This window comes from Trifolium pratense, linkage group LG7, assembly GCF_020283565.1.
Source record: "Trifolium pratense cultivar HEN17-A07 linkage group LG7, ARS_RC_1.1, whole genome shotgun sequence".
In the NCBI taxonomy this organism is placed as follows: Eukaryota; Viridiplantae; Streptophyta; class Magnoliopsida; order Fabales; family Fabaceae; genus Trifolium; species Trifolium pratense.
The window spans coordinates 30,624,680-30,640,285 of record NC_060065.1 but is presented as its reverse complement, the minus strand read 5'-3'; the positions used below and the strand labels follow the sequence as shown (position 1 = coordinate 30,640,285).

Here is a 15,606-nt window from a genome sequence, read left to right as displayed (position 1 = left end):
TGAGGACCATTTTTAAAGTAAAATGAAAGTGCAGTGGCAAAATGAAATGTTTTTAAAATGCAGGGACTAAAACTCAAATGACTCGTAAGTGCAGGGACCTTTTGCATATTTAACCCTTTATAAATTAACATAAAAGTTTATTTATTTGCATAAGTTATTTTGTATAATAAGGCTTATTCCAAACCGTCTCTTCCCGAGATAAAATGTGGTAGTGTCATCGCATTATATATGCAGAGTTGAGATTTGAACCCAAACACTCCACTAATTCACCTTGAAATTTCTAACCACCAGCTAACTGCTTAAAAAAAAAGAAGAAAAAATGTGATGAATTTAATTTCAAGATTAACTAATCACATATATATGGCTTCTTTGTTATAGATTTTTTTAAAATAGATTCTTATAGTGTTAAAAAAATTTGTGTAAATTTTTTTTACAAAAAAACTTTTTATAAAAGCTTCAAATGAAAATTTGGTTTGAATAGTTATTCTTAAAATGCTATTTTAGGTTTTTGATCATTTTGTTGAAAATTTGTTTGGATATCAAAATTTTGAAAAATCACTTAATTTTGAAGTTATTTTAAATAGATTTTCATAAAAATTATTTTTGAAATACAACTTTTTGAAAAAATTGTGATTTTCACTATGTTTTAATCTTCAATAATGTGTATTTATTTTATATGATATCAAAATTAGTGTTTCAATTTAGAAAAAACGAATATACAAAAACTTATAATATTTTGAAAATCAGTTTTAAAAAATCTATTATCAAAATAAAACAAAGAAAAAACCCATTTTTTAAATCTAAAACAAACCGGCCCGTAATCATCTCGGCAAACAAAAGTTAAAAATACAAGATTTATCATGAGTTTTAGATGTGGATGATGCATCTATTAAATTCTTAATCAATCTCCGTACACTACAGTACTCCATATTAAACCCTGCTGCACCAACAGTGTAGTCGGTTCAAACACACCAACGCTATCGAGTGAAGTGACTCAGAGGGTTTAGGGTTTTTGAGTTTTTCAAATGCGGCTAACCGCCGTTATCAAAACTATAATCATCAACCGTCACGGTTGACGGGAAAGACTCCTCCGACGGCGGCGATGATGAAACATCAACAACTAACTCAGATTCAATAAATCTACAATAGACACACAGAGATTAACCGATTTGTTAACTATGGCTACAGAACAAGCATTGAAGCCTGAATCGGAAAATACCTGTTGCGCTGAGGTAATTTTTCTTTATTTCATTTCAATTTCATGTGTTTTGTTTTCATCGATTGAAATTTGAAATCAAGATTTTGTTTTTTATTATAATTTTTTATTTTTGTGTGTTTAGTTGAAGAAAAAGTATTTGAAGCTTCAAGAATCGAGAAATGCTTTACGTGAAGCTGTTAAGTTACTTGAAGGGACGGTTAATAAGTTTGAAGCTCAGAATGTGAATCTCAAAAAAGGTGACATTGAAAATTTCAATCTTCTTAATAATGAAATTTGCTTGTTTTGTAGATTTATTTTATGTGTGTGTATTGTGTATCGGATGTGATGATATTGATGCTATTCAAAATAAATTGATCGATCAAAGTTACTAGTATAGAAAAAATTTACTTTTAGGTTGGTCTATGAACCTAAAATGTAAACTTTTTTTATAATACGAACCGGAGGGAGTAATGATTAGTGAAAATTGAAGCAATTGATTGTGAACACATGTGGCTGTGTGTGTTGGACACCCAGTTTTGCAAAGGATTGATTGATGGAAGTTGGTAGTATTAGTTAAACTATGATAATTTGAGGAAATTGAAGTAATTGAATGTAACCACACGTGTCGATGTTGTGGTGGTATGCTGTAGACACTTGACAGGCCTTTAATCTGAAATGCCAGTGTTGCAAAAAATGAGTAATAATTTGAAAGGAGTGTATGTTAAAACATTGGGCACATGTCTATACCCCAATTCAAGTTCCTAGTGATGTCTAATTTGGAGTTAGGAAAGATTGCAAAAGTGAAAATATGCATTGACTTTGAGATGGTGGTTATCCACTAAGAGTCGAATCAGTATCTTCAATTTTTTTGAATAGTAATACTCTGAGATGGTGGTTATGCACTAAGAGAGGATACACTGAAAATATTAAGAAAGCAATATTTCAAGTAATTGATATATTTGAGGATACCCTGAAAATATTTTTTTGTCGCAGTTGTGACTTATTTGTACATAGTAGAAAATTGTATATTCTAAATGGCTAATTGCTTCATTAGTGTTACTTTTGAATAAGAAATTGATATATTTGAGTGTTTGTGCCATTTTTCCCTTGTTTCTCTCTGTGTTTTTCCCCAGTGTGTGTGATTTGGGAGAGGGGTATAATTGAACTGAACCCTTTAACAGTTTAACTTGTATTTTCTGCAGCATACCAGGAAGAGTTAGCTAGGACAAAAATTGAAAAAGAGGAAAAGCTCAAAGAATTCAATGCTAAGGTTTCTTTAGAGAATGAAGTTTCTGCCTTAAACTCCGAGATCACTGCATTGCAGCAGAAATGTGGTACAGTTGCTCAGGAAGAAAATTTGGATGTGAAAGCTTTGAAAGCCGATATATCTAATAAGGAAAAGGAAATTGATAGATTGAAGAAACTTGCGGAGAAAGAAAAGAAAAGGGCAGATTCTGAGAGGAAGGTTGCCGAGAATGAGAAAAAGAAGGCTGCTGAAGCTTGTAAGTTATTGGAAGCAGAGAAGAAAGTATCTCTGAATAAGGAAATGGAGCTTTTTTCCAAAATTGAGGCAGAGAAGGCCGAGGAGTATAGGCTTCAGCTAGTTCACTTGGAGAAAGAAGTTACTGAAACAAAAATGAAGTTGGCTTCTGAGTCGTCGAAGTTTAAAGAGGCAAGCAAAAAACTTGAAGCTGAAAAACAGAAGCTCTTATTGGAAAAAAAGAATGCTGAGTCAAAGATGAAAAAAGCTCAAGAACAGTTAGAAGTTGAAAAACAGAAGGCTGCTAGGGAAAAGCGGCGTGCAGATGAGGAGCATGTTAAAGTAGAGGAGCAGAAGAGGCTTGCTGCTGATAATTGGAAGACCGCCAAGGAAGCAAAACATCATGCTGATCAGATGTCTCAGGAGTTATTAAAGAATAAGAAGATAATTGAGGGTTTGAAGCAGAAGATACACGAACTTTCATCTCTAAGAAAACCCAATGAAGTATCTGGAGTATCTCCTAATGTGAATGCTGAAAGTGATAAAATTCAGCTTTTGAAAAGCAGTTTAGAGCTTGAAAAATTACGTGCAAAGCATGCAAGGGAAAAGTTAAAACATGAAAGGAAGAACTTTGAGCATGAAAGGATGAAGTTTAAATACGAAGAAAGTTGTCGTAGCATTTTACAGCATGAATTGCACCGTTTAAAGCTTGATTTTATTCAAAATTACAATCACCTTACTATGCTGGATGCATCCATTTCACCTGTTGCTGGAAGTATACATGGCCTACCTAAGGTTGATTTCCTTGCTGAACTATTTTCAGTAATATATGTTCCGAGTAAAGTTTGTTATTTTATATCTTTGATCACCATGGCACATATAGGCTTGCAAATGAATAAAAAATAACTTTAATATGATATGGTTGCTAATAATATTGTCTTTCAATATTAATAGGGAACTTAATATTATTATACAAATTACAAGAGACAGCTGCAATGGCTGTAGAAAACAGCTTTTATTTCTCGCACCACAAGTTTTCTGCTAAATCTGAAATTGAATCTAAAGTTTCAATTATTAACACATGAATAGTAATTTTAGGATGACAGCATTTGATTGGCAGAAGAGGAAGACAACTCCTGGTAAAACTGTATTAGTTGGATGAGTATTTGCAAAAAGCTGAAACTGCTGACTGCATTGGTATTTGTTCACAAAATCTTTTGCACTTCTTCAGTTTGGCTTGTAGTTTTTTGTGGTTTAGTTTCTCTAGAAGCCAATTTTATGTTGGTAACTAGCTTTCTCTATAAGTATAGGTATGTAGAAATCTTATGGTTGTTAAAAATAAATTTGTAGCTCCCTTTATTGTTTTACTTATTTAACTGAGTTACATAGTTCCTTAACTATGTTAATTTTTTAATGGTCTCCTTTTCATTGAATATGGATGGTCTGTTCCTGTGGTGAAGGTGGGTTGTGTTAAGGTGAAAATGTATGCTTTGTATATTTCTTTTAGGTAGTTTATGTACTTGTGTTTTCATGTATACCTTACCCGTACATGTGTTTGATCAATTTTTTTCTGCTGGATGATTGGATTGCAGGCTCAGAATATGCCAAGCATGCAGAAACCTGATGTCATGACTCAACTCTGCAGTCTAGGTATGCCTCAAATGCACAGCTGTGTTGAAAATGAACTTTCAAAGCCTTGTGATTCTTTAGGGAAAAGCATGCAGAATCCTCCACTTGTTGCTATATCTGAAGGGAATTATACTGAACCCATCACAGGTATTGGTTCTAAATTGGAGCCTCTAATAGGAGGTTCAAACAGAACATCGATACAAAGTTATGCAGTAAATTCTAGTACAGCATCTTTTTCTGATGCACACTTGATGGGCTCACAGGAAAAGGGTGCTTTGCAAGTTACCACATCAACAAAATCAGCCGAGGAGAACTTCAATACAAGATCACACATGTTGAAACCATCTGACAAATCAGTTATTGGTCATGATTTAATAAGGAATAGGATTTCTGATACAATTGAATGTGTTACAAATTTGTCTTCTGAGGGTAAGAAGTTAAACTTGCAGCTAGAAGATAAGCTCTCTGATTTATGTGGTTTATTGTATGACAAAATTAACGAGCCCGTTGAAGGAATGAGAGAGATTGTTACTAATCATAGGGACAATCTACAGGCAGAGAGTGACAGGGCCCACAAGAAGAGAAAGAAATCTCACAGGGACAAAGCAGGTACTTCTGTGGATGGGAAAAAGAAAACAGTAGACCCAAAATCTGGATTCAGACCAACTACCTGTCCTGCATTATATACTCAAACTGCTCAGGCATGCAGGGAGAAGATATTTGATTCCTCAAACAATTTTGATGAAATATATAATGGAAATGTTATGAAGTTGTTAGCCTTCGAAAATGCTGTTGATGAGGAGCGCTATGAAAGAGCAATGAATGCACCCTTGTCACCACTATCTTCTTTTGAGATTGAATTATCTGCTTTGGATAATGTGGAGCTTTTTCAGAACGAAGTTCTTCCTGTAGACTTGTTGAATCCAAAAGATTTATCTCCTTCAACTAGATGTGATGTCATTGATGTTGAGATGAATTCCAACATGCAAAATTTTGATGCATTTACAGTTCCTTGTAATCCACATAAGTCAGAGCAGGCTATTCAAACTGATGTAAAATCTCAGGACACTCATTCTTTGGAAAATTTAAGGGATACACCTCTGGTGGAGACTGAAATCGGATCTTTACACAATCAACCTCTGAATTTCGGCCTCGTAGTATCAGATAGGGAGGATAATAGTAGCATATCTAGGACACTTCTTGCTACAAGAAATTGCATAGCACGGTGCAGTTTGGATACTCAAACAGGATGGGCAGTTGCTAGCATTCTGACTGCAGTTGACATGGAAGAAATATCCTTACAAAAGTAAGATGCTGTTTGAGATACTATGTTTATAATATCCCATGCTTTCAAACACTGTTACTAGTTTTTAATATTCATATTAATTAAGACTTTAATTTTCTTTACTATTTCACTTCTAAGGCGTGTCCAACACCAACACATGGAGTAAATTCTAATATTTCATTTTTTCAAATTATTATCGGTGTCAGTGTCGTGCCTGGTATCCGCATTTGTGTCAGTGCTTTATAGTTAGGGTCATGCTAACAAGTGCTCTAAGGGCATTGTTTAAGGATTCTATAAAGAGAAATCTTGTCTTAAAAATATAAGTCAAACACATGTAAAAAAAAAGTATTAAATACACATATTTCTATGAAAAAATGACCACTTTTGATTATTTAAACATGCCCTAAGGGCACTTGTTAACATTTATCGTATAGTTATCATCTGAATCATTTTATTGTACAGTTATTATGAAGGTAAATGATGGTCATTATTTCTTCTAATTTCTTTCAGTGAAAAGCATTCTGTGCTGTTGACACTTTTGCTGTTTAACTTTACCATGACTGCAATGAAATTTGGTGGTGGCAGCTTAATCATTTGCTTGAACTCTTATGCTGAACACATCTGTAGAGGTTTGTTCATCTCTTTCATATTTGATTTGTGTTTTGTATATTTGAAACAATGTTATGCTATGTTGTACTCCTTCCTCCGTCCCAAATTTAGTGTCATTTACTCATTTTAGCATCTAAAAAATGTATCAAAATAAGTGTCGTTTTGGTTTATCAAGGAGGCAGTAATTATCTTTTTCCAATTGTACATCCAAATTAATACTGTCCACACTACTTTCAAGACATTATACTCCACTATACATTTATGACAATGGCTAATAGCCAATGGTTAATGGAAATGATTTATGAAATTGTAACTATCTTTCATTCATTTATAGTTTTTCTTTATTTGTTTGATAAAACCTGGGATGACATTTATTTTGGAATTGAGGGAGGGATTAGAAATTTCGATATTGTGATGTAGGTGTGATAGAATTGGCAGAGGTGCTGTTTGTGTGAAGGAGAGTTTTGAGGGAATTTGAGAGTATAAAAGGAGGAAGGTACTTGTGGAAGAGTTAAGCAAGAATTCGGTCACTCAAAATTAGGAGATCCCTAGGCTTCCCAAATTGCCTAGGTTACCTTTACATTTTCTGCATTTTATCATTCAATCTATACTGTAATTCTGCCATAGAATCACCTTGATTCTATTGGATTATCAATATAACAGTTGTTGCTATTCTGCTATATATTTTCCTACTTGATCAATGTTAAGTCGAAATCGAGATCGAGTCCTATCAAGGTGTTTATAGTTATCTTAGTAAATTAGTAAACTAGTAAACCTATTTTAATGATGAGTTACATATCGAATGGGAGTGTTAAAACCTGTTTCATCGATGGAGGATTAAAGTTATAAGTACCAAGTATAAATATACAAGTATTGCGTTTTTGATTTCATGTAATTTTTGTGCACTATTCCATTGAACTTATAACTTCTCTGTTTTTCGGGCAGTTATGACTGATGCAGACGCAAGAATCTTGCTTTTAGAAAAATTTTCGCTGTTGGAGCTGCTCCGCCTCATCGAAGATTTTCTTATAGAAGGAAAAGTTGTATTAAAAAATATAGTTCCTACTGAGACCTCATTTGGTAGTGATTTGAGAAATGATAGTTTTCTGGATGGCGTAGATACACTATGTTCTCAAGAAGCTACGAGTGAGCAGTTAATAGTGGCGAGTATTATACTAGCATCATTATGTGCTGCAACCGATTATATTGGATTTATTTCTGAGGCGTCATATAATATTCTTAGATTGTGCAGACATGATTCTTTTATAGTGCTAACTATTCTTCACATTTTTGCTAATCTGGGTGGAGGAAAGTATTTTGACTCATGCAGTTATGGTTTAATGGCGACAGTCTTGAAATCTCTAGTTATGTTTCTTGAGGAAAGGAGCTTATCTGTCGCTACTGCTTCTTGTCTTCCATCAATAAATCAGCTGCATACCGACTTATGTACTAACGTTAAATGCCCTTTCTCAGAAGGTGCCGAGTCCATTGATGTTGTTACATTGTTGCTCTTAGAAAAGATCAAGAAGCATTTATTTCAGCAAGTAGAACAGCTTGATTCGTCAAATTTCAGATCCCCTTCAGACAATTATAATAATGGACAGTGGTCCAATCAGGATGTTGTTCCATGTACCGATAGCATAAATTGTGATGTGTCGTGCTGTTTGAAAAAAAATGTGGCTTGTCCTAGTCAACCAGATGTTCTTATTGATGTTACCTTATGTCAAATTAGTGACATTCTCTCATTGTTGGAGCTTGTTGCAAACAAAATGGTATGTTGTTTTTGTGCTTCAAGTTAATGTTGTTCTTTCATAAAGTTATACTTTTAAAGCTCTAATTTTAAATGACATTAGTGTATTGCTGGACTTCCATTCCTTCTCAACCAGTTATATTCTTTGGAAGTCAACTTTTTAATAATTGGAAAATAAATACTATATCTGATTGATGGAAATCATACATTATAAAATCAAATATGACCATTGGCCAGTGTCCAAGAAACAGATATCAGCTGTAAATTGGTGTTTAATTTTCTGAGATGAGTGGATTTTGAAATTTGGCTCTAAGATATTTGTACTTATCATCCTGAAATATTAAATTTTACATTTCAATATTGTCTACCCAACCATATCACGGAAGATGACCGAAATCTATTGACTTATTGGAACCTTGTTGTGATTAGAAAATGCCTGGACAATATTCACCTTGTAACAAAATTACTTTCTTGGTTCCCTATATTGATGTTTGTTGCTTTCTACATCATTAGACTAGATAATTTAAGGGTTGTTTTTACGACTTCTGTTTCTTGTATGAGTTCATTTAAAATTGTGTCTGTGGTTGCTGTTTTCATATTTCCTTGTACATCTTGATTTAGTTTAATAATCTGATCATATAATCTCTTATGGTTCAGAGTTGGCAATGGACGAACACCAATCTTGTTCCTCAGCTGCTTCACGTACTGGATTCTTGTGCCATGGAGAATGCTGTGGTTGCTATCATTGTTCTTCTTGGTCAGCTTGGAAGGTAAATTCCTTTGTTTGAGAATAGTTTTAAAGTTGGCATGCATTTGTATTGTCCTACATACTATTTATAAGCTACTTTTCATGTATGATGGTTTTGTCACTTTCCTCCGGAAACTCCCTCTACTTTGGAACATTTTTTTTTATGGTTGGTATGATAAATTAGGTGAAAACAATGTAGGCTAAAAGCTTTTAGGAGGTTTCTTTTGTCTACACTGTAGATATGGGAGAGTTATGTTCTCCCTCAAACACTTTTTGGGCTTTTCTTATAATTATTGCTGTTTCAAAGGCTTGGCTAGTTGTTGCTACTTCAGGTTGATTGTTGCTTAGTTTGGAGAATTGGATACTGTTGCTATGTGTTAGGTTGCCCAAAGCTTTTCTGTATTTTGGTTTTGGGGGATATCCCTTTCTTGCCCTGGTCGTGTCAGTCATTTTCTTCATTAAATTTTTTAATGCACCTTTAGCATTTATAGAGATGACAAAAATTTTCTTGAAGTAGTTTGGACATGTGAGATGATGACCTATAGTGGTTCTAGTGAGAAAAACCAGTAAAAATGAAAGATGGTTGGATTAAAAATAAATGTGTGTGACAGTTACTAAGAGCCATGTGAGCTTTGGTCCACAAAATTACTTGAGAGAAAAGCCATGTGAGAATTGACTAGCAGAATGAAGCATTTTACATTTAAGTGGTACTTGCACATGAGGTACATAATAAAGGTGTGGTATTGATGGAGAATAAGAAAAAAGAAAAGAGAGAAAGTAAAGTAGATGGATGGTGATTGTTATAAATAGTGCATTGTATTAAATAAAATTGATGAAGTGATGTGTATAATTTTTTAAATACTGCATTGCATTAAAATAAAATGAAGGACAACATTAATAACTAGGAAAATAGAATAAGTTGACACCAAAGTATGCTATCAGACTTTTAACCACCTGATGCTAAAATTGTGTCTATAAAAGAATAACTAGTTTGATCCACCGATCGCAATAAGGCTGATGACTGTGTATGGGATCTGCATCTGTTTATTTTTTGAGATATACTAAACAAAAGCAGCCGTGTCTTATCTGATAAAAAAATATTTTTATATTGATGTATTGGTGTATAGCTTGATTACATTTGATTACATTGCTTTTTGTAGGAGGTCTGATGAAAGATAAAATACATTTTCTATGATTGGCTGGTTATATAATGTGCTTGACTTAGAAATAGCATTGATGGAGTCGAGGAAAGAAAAATAAAATCTGTATGAAGGTGTTGAGCATGAGCAAGATTTATGACATTAATCTTTGGGAGCTTTGTAGTTTTTATGACGATTTTTCCTTTTACATTAACGTGTCATAGCTGTTTCTTTTGTGCTCCACACATATATGTAAATAATACACAGGTGCTTTGCCATGTCTTTATTTTTTTTTTTTTATCTTTGTTATTGTTAACTGTGTTGAATGTTATACTTATCAGGCTTGGTGTTGATGTTGGTGGATATGAAGACCAAGGAGTTGAGAACTTGAGATCTAAATTGTTGTCGCATCTATGCAATTCTACCACGAAAGCAGGCACTTCTCTTCAAATTGCCACTGCCACTGCTGTGTTTGGCCTTCTTCCTTTCAATTTAGAAGCACTTTCTCAGACTGAATTGAGCCTTCCAGCATGTTCTAGTAAATCTATTTCTGATGATGCTGAAAATTTAAGGAAATGGATTTCTGGGCTAGGGGAACATCAACAGAATCTGCTTAATGCCATTTTAAGACGTACCGATTAAGTAACCTTCATATGAATTGATGAAGATTTTTGTTGCCATTCTTTCATTGAGGTTAATCATTGAAAAGCTGTACATATTATGGAAGATTAGGAGGTTGAGAGTTTTCAGATATGGGGCTGCTGTTGCTCTCAAATTTTGTGCAATTACATTTTGGGATGATTTCTTGTTTCCATATTTTTTGGCTGACAAGTTAGTTTGATCTATGTACATTTATCACTTTAAATATCAAGTTAGGTTAATCATTTATCACTTTAAATTATCTTTGTTCTTCAGTTCAGCAATTTCAATTTCGATTTTTTAATCAATCAGGTTAATTTGTCTAAGACTCAGTATGGAGATTAATGTAAATGTCACTGAAAATTCCTAAGCATTAAAAAGTAGTTTGCTGATCCTTTTTAAAGAAATATGATCATGAAACATTATTTTTGAGACCATTTTTTAAAGCTTTTTGAGACCTAATTTAACCTGTAATTAAAGAGTTGTAAGAAGTTCAAATTTGCTGTAGTTCTTAGACTTATCTAACATGGTAGGATCATCAAAGGAATTGAGCACTTCAGATAGTGTGGTTTCTATTAGATATTCGTAAGAACTATATTTATGCAACATTACAGAAAAAGAAAAAACAGAAAAGAAAGCAATGTTTAAGCACTGCATCAGTATCATACAACATCAAAAACAACAAATACAGAAAACTTCAAAATATATCCTTTATTTGCCTACTTCACCCAAACAACACTGAATCAATTTATAGTTACCAACTAGAGACCCTGTCTTGTCTTTCTGGCAAATCAGTTCCTTATTCCCAGCTCTTGCATTTCTTGTCTTTTAGCTTCATAGCTGAAACTGGAAGTGGTGGAATACTTTGTTCATGCCTGAACACATTTTCAGGATCAACTTTAGTCTTAATTTTCACCAACCTATTGAAATTATCTTTGAAATACATGTTTCCCCAAGAAGTTGCTTGTATAAAGCTTGTACTATTCTTCTTATTCATTCCCAAATCAAGATCCCTATAATTCACATATGCTTCTCTTGGAAACTTTGATACATAAGGAGTCATGTAGTTGTAAAGCTTCCTAATCCAATCAACATGCTTTGTTGCATTCTTATCTCCCTCTTGCCAAAGAGTTAAGTACTGAATTTTGTAAAGTGTTCCATTTCTGTGAGGAAAAGGGCTATCAGATTCCGAAAAATTGTTCATCATGCCGCCATATGGATTCCAAATCATCAAAGGACTATCTTCTTCAAGCAGCCTTTGCCATAATCCTTGTAAACCGGTTTCTGGTATTGGTTCTCGTACGAAATCTGACTTTGCTTTGAAGAAATTCTTGAATGTTGATTTTCCTTCAAGCAAAACCTCAGGCGGTGTATTACTTGGATAGCCTGCAATATACATAACAGATTTGATCCAGCTAGTTTCCGTGCAATCTTGTTTCGTCAAATTCAATTCAGGAAAACTTTCCTTCATAACTTGAAGGAGTTTCTCGGAATCACCGAGGAATTGAGCATTGTAAGAAGTAGTAATAGTTCTTTGAGTTTTATTTGCCACACTAGCTGGTTGAATAATAACTCTCATAAAGAGATTTTCATCAATATTTGGTGCTACTTCTTGCCATTTATGAAGAATCTTTGTTGCATCTTGTTCTAAGCTTTTCGTAACGGTGAAAACCGTCACGGTTTTTGGAACAGGAACAAGCTTAATTTTCCACCAAAGAAGGATACCAAAACTTCCACCTCCACCACCTCTAATAGCCCAAAAGAACTCTTCTCCCATGGATTTTCTATCAAGAATATCGCCGTTCGCATCAATAATTTTCGCATCGAGAACATTATCGACTCCAAGACCATATTTTCTCATCATGGATCCATATGCACCTCCTGTTAAGTGTCCACCAACACCTAAACTTGTGCAAAGGCCAGCAGGGAAACCATGAACATCACTTTTTTCTTGTATTCTATAATAGACTTCACCAATAGTCGCACCGGCTTGAACCCAAGCGGTATTATCTTCAATGTCTACATTCACATCGCGAAGTTTGGCTAGATCGATGATTATAAAAGGCGTTTCAATTTCAGAAACATACGAGAGTCCTTCATAGTCATGGCCACCACTTCTTACTCTAAGATGAATACCAAGCTTCTTTGAACAAGTAACAGCTACTTGGACATGAGAATCGGTTAAGGGTGTGAATATAAATTCGGGTTTTGGTGCCGAAGGGACCAAATACCTTAGATTTTGTGCTGAAGAATTAAGGATGTTGTTAAATGAAGCATTGTTTGGTGTGTAAATTGTTGCATAAAATGGTGCTGCTTTGTCTGAATAGAAGCTTAGACATTGGACAAAGTTTTCTTCAATTGAAGCTGATTTTGTTAATGAAATTGATATCAAGAGGATTAAAATTGCTAAATATGAACTTGGTTGTGACACCATGGTTTTAATTTGTGTTCTCTTTGGGTTTGTGCTTAGGAGGCTATGATATATGTTATGTATTTATATATAAGCTATGGTGCTAATGTGATGGAACAATTTTACGTGTATGTTGAGCTAAGGCAAACATCATAAAGTTGAAGAGTGTTGGCTTTATCTTAGAGCAAATATTCAGATTTTAATTATGAAAAGTGTGGAATATGAAGTTTACATCTATCTTTGATTAGAAGAACATTCAAGTTGATTTATTTTATAATAGTTTTACAGTGTTTGTCAAAAGCATATTAAAATTTTGTCTATTAAAATTTAAAAATAATTCCCGTGAGCTTAACTTAATGGGTAGGAACATCACATATATTCCATGTTCATTGAATTTTTTAATTAACTTATACAGAATAATATTTTCCCTTTAAATTAAAGAAACACATTCACAAACCTTTGTTTTGAGTGGGGACAAATGGTAGGTCCTCAACGTCACTCAATCATAGGTACATTTGTTACTACTTCACTTGATAGCGTTAAGCAAAGTTTAATGGCACACATTTTAACTTTTGTAATACTACTTGTTTGCTAAGCACAAATATCACCCCACTTGATAGATTGTGTAGAAATATCCACATTTTAACTTTTGTAATACTACTTGTATAACATACTTCCTCCGATCCTATATATAAGGAAAAATTTACTTTTTAGATTCATTAAAGAATCTAATGTATCTTTCATAAAATGGTCCACATACATTAGATTTTTAATGAATCTAAAAAGTAAACTTCCTCTTGTATATCCGGAGGGAATATTAAAGTATATGATCCACTAGTATGTGGTAATCATAAGATTAAGATGTATGGAAATAAGATCCTTAGTTTTAAGCAAGTAGTCAGATATGTTCCATCTTTAATTTATGCGTATTGAGGAAATTTAATTGAAAGTGGAGAATTTATATTTAGTGTTGTCTAGAATAAATTATATTCATTGGAGGAAATCTATGAAAAGCAAAATAAATTTCTCAATTTGGAGTCGGAGATTCCGTTTTAAGGTATTTTTTTAATTGAGGGGAAAACAACTAAACAAACTAACGAGACACTGCCTTAAGACACTTGTGGCATCCGCAAGCAACACATGCACTATTTGTGGAGGGGGAAGTTCACAACTTAAGATTAACGTCAAACTGAACACCATGTGTAGCCAAAATCAATCATCACATTCATTTCATTCCTTAAGAGTATGAGAGAACGATAAAGATCAAGGATAAGATAAATAATAAGAGGAGAGGTGGCATAATTCAAAGACATTGCTGATTTTTTTTTCTTTACGCTTGGTAATAGACGGAGACCGACATGATTTCGTGTAGTGTGTGCAACGATTTCAGAAGAGTGTCTAACAACATATGAACATGTTTCTAAATTCTGCAAGTGCATGTAAGTTAATTACTTCTTATAAGTTTAAACAATGATTGAAATGTATATGTGTACATGATCATATAGGTTTGAACCGTAAAAGTTACTTAGCTAAATAACTGGAAAAAGAGGATTAGTACATAAGTATTTAAGGTGAAATATTCTCATCAGAAAGATAAGTGGGATATTCATTTTTAAACAAAAAAAATTAGGAACAAATAATATACAAGTCCATATAAAAGGACAAAATATAAATTCCAAAAAAAAAAAAAACCAACGCAAGTTAATTTTATTGTTGTTGAAAATTTCGGATTTAAACTTGATTTTCTGTGCATTGATATTGTAATGTTTATACCGACTAAGTTATATTTATAGCGACGAAAATATTGATTACTACAATGATAAAAAATATACTTTATATTTTCTCTTCATTATATTTTTCTCACTGTCGCCAAAACCTAATTCAACCGATGGATATTGTTAGGTTGGATATTTTTATTTGAATTCAAACTTAAAACCTCAGCAACTGTATATGTAAATTTCTTGTGGTCATTTGACACTTCGTTTTTAAAAAAAAACTTTTCATCACCTAGTCGAACAAAAAAAAAATCCCTCTACTTCCTTATATAAGAAATATTTTGTTTTTTTTTTTTGTTTATAATGAGCTGGGGATTGAACTCATAATCTATAGCGTACTACCCAAACCTCCCACCACTAGATCAAAGCTAGTGACTTAAATATTTTGCTTTTTAGATTCATAGATGATTGATATATCTGGTTTATTTTTTAGACCAAATGCATCAATTATTCCATAAATCTAAAAAGAAAAAATACTTTTATATTAAAGACCGAGAATAGTCCCCAGTTGATAGGAACATCAAATATATTATGCAGGAACCGAAGTTCGAACCCAAACACTTCACTTATTCATTTTAAAGTGAAATTTCTTAAATAAATAAAAAAAACAAAGTAAAATACTTTTTCACATTCCTTCGCTTTTCATTTTAAAGTGGAATTTCTTAAATAAAAAAAAAAACCAGAGTAAAATATTTTTTCACTCTCCTGCTGTGTCTTTAAACCTAAAATTATAAAAACGATCATATCCTTTAGAGCTACGTGCGCCACTATGGAATCCACCATCTTAATCTTTGATGATTTTTTTTCTACATGTTGCCACAATTGGACAAGTCTCCATGCTTAATCCACCATCTTAATGTATGGCACTTGATCAAGTCGGCACCAGATTTCAGTCAACCACTACCATAAACAAACACTTAATCCTCAAATTAGTTGTGGTTTAA

The 15,606-nt window shown here is 33.2% G+C and overlaps 2 protein-coding genes across 5 annotated transcripts; one reads left to right on the top strand and one right to left on the bottom strand.

The window, feature by feature from the left end:
- The first annotated feature begins 802 nt into the window (after positions 1 to 802).
- On the top strand, positions 803 to 10,724 carry LOC123894754. Of its 4 annotated transcripts, none has more exons than XR_006803898.1 (9): positions 840 to 1,232; positions 1,341 to 1,455; positions 2,401 to 3,473; positions 4,271 to 5,613; positions 6,103 to 6,221; positions 7,147 to 7,973; positions 8,609 to 8,721; positions 9,860 to 9,972; positions 10,180 to 10,315. XR_006803898.1 is itself a non-coding variant. In XM_045944823.1 (9 exons), the coding sequence occupies exons 1-9, from the start codon at positions 1,179 to 1,181 to the stop codon at positions 10,478 to 10,480; spliced, it is 3,819 nt and encodes a 1,272-aa protein (XP_045800779.1). In that variant the 5' UTR covers positions 841 to 1,178; the 3' UTR covers positions 10,481 to 10,724. The 4 variants fall into 4 exon arrangements, 2 of the variants coding, with proteins under 2 accessions (XP_045800778.1, XP_045800779.1); XR_006803899.1 differs by having other exon boundaries at positions 9,860 to 10,090; XM_045944823.1 differs by lacking the exon at positions 9,860 to 9,972 and having other exon boundaries at positions 841 to 1,232; positions 4,271 to 4,328; positions 4,455 to 5,613; positions 10,180 to 10,724.
- Positions 10,725 to 11,024: 300 nt separating this feature from the next.
- LOC123894755 (berberine bridge enzyme-like 13) lies at positions 11,025 to 13,127 on the bottom strand. Its single transcript, XM_045944824.1, has one exon. The coding sequence runs from the start codon at positions 12,909 to 12,911 to the stop codon at positions 11,277 to 11,279; it is 1,635 nt and encodes a 544-aa protein (XP_045800780.1). The 5' UTR covers positions 12,912 to 13,127; the 3' UTR covers positions 11,025 to 11,276.
- Between the last annotated feature and the right edge of the window lie 2,479 nt (positions 13,128 to 15,606).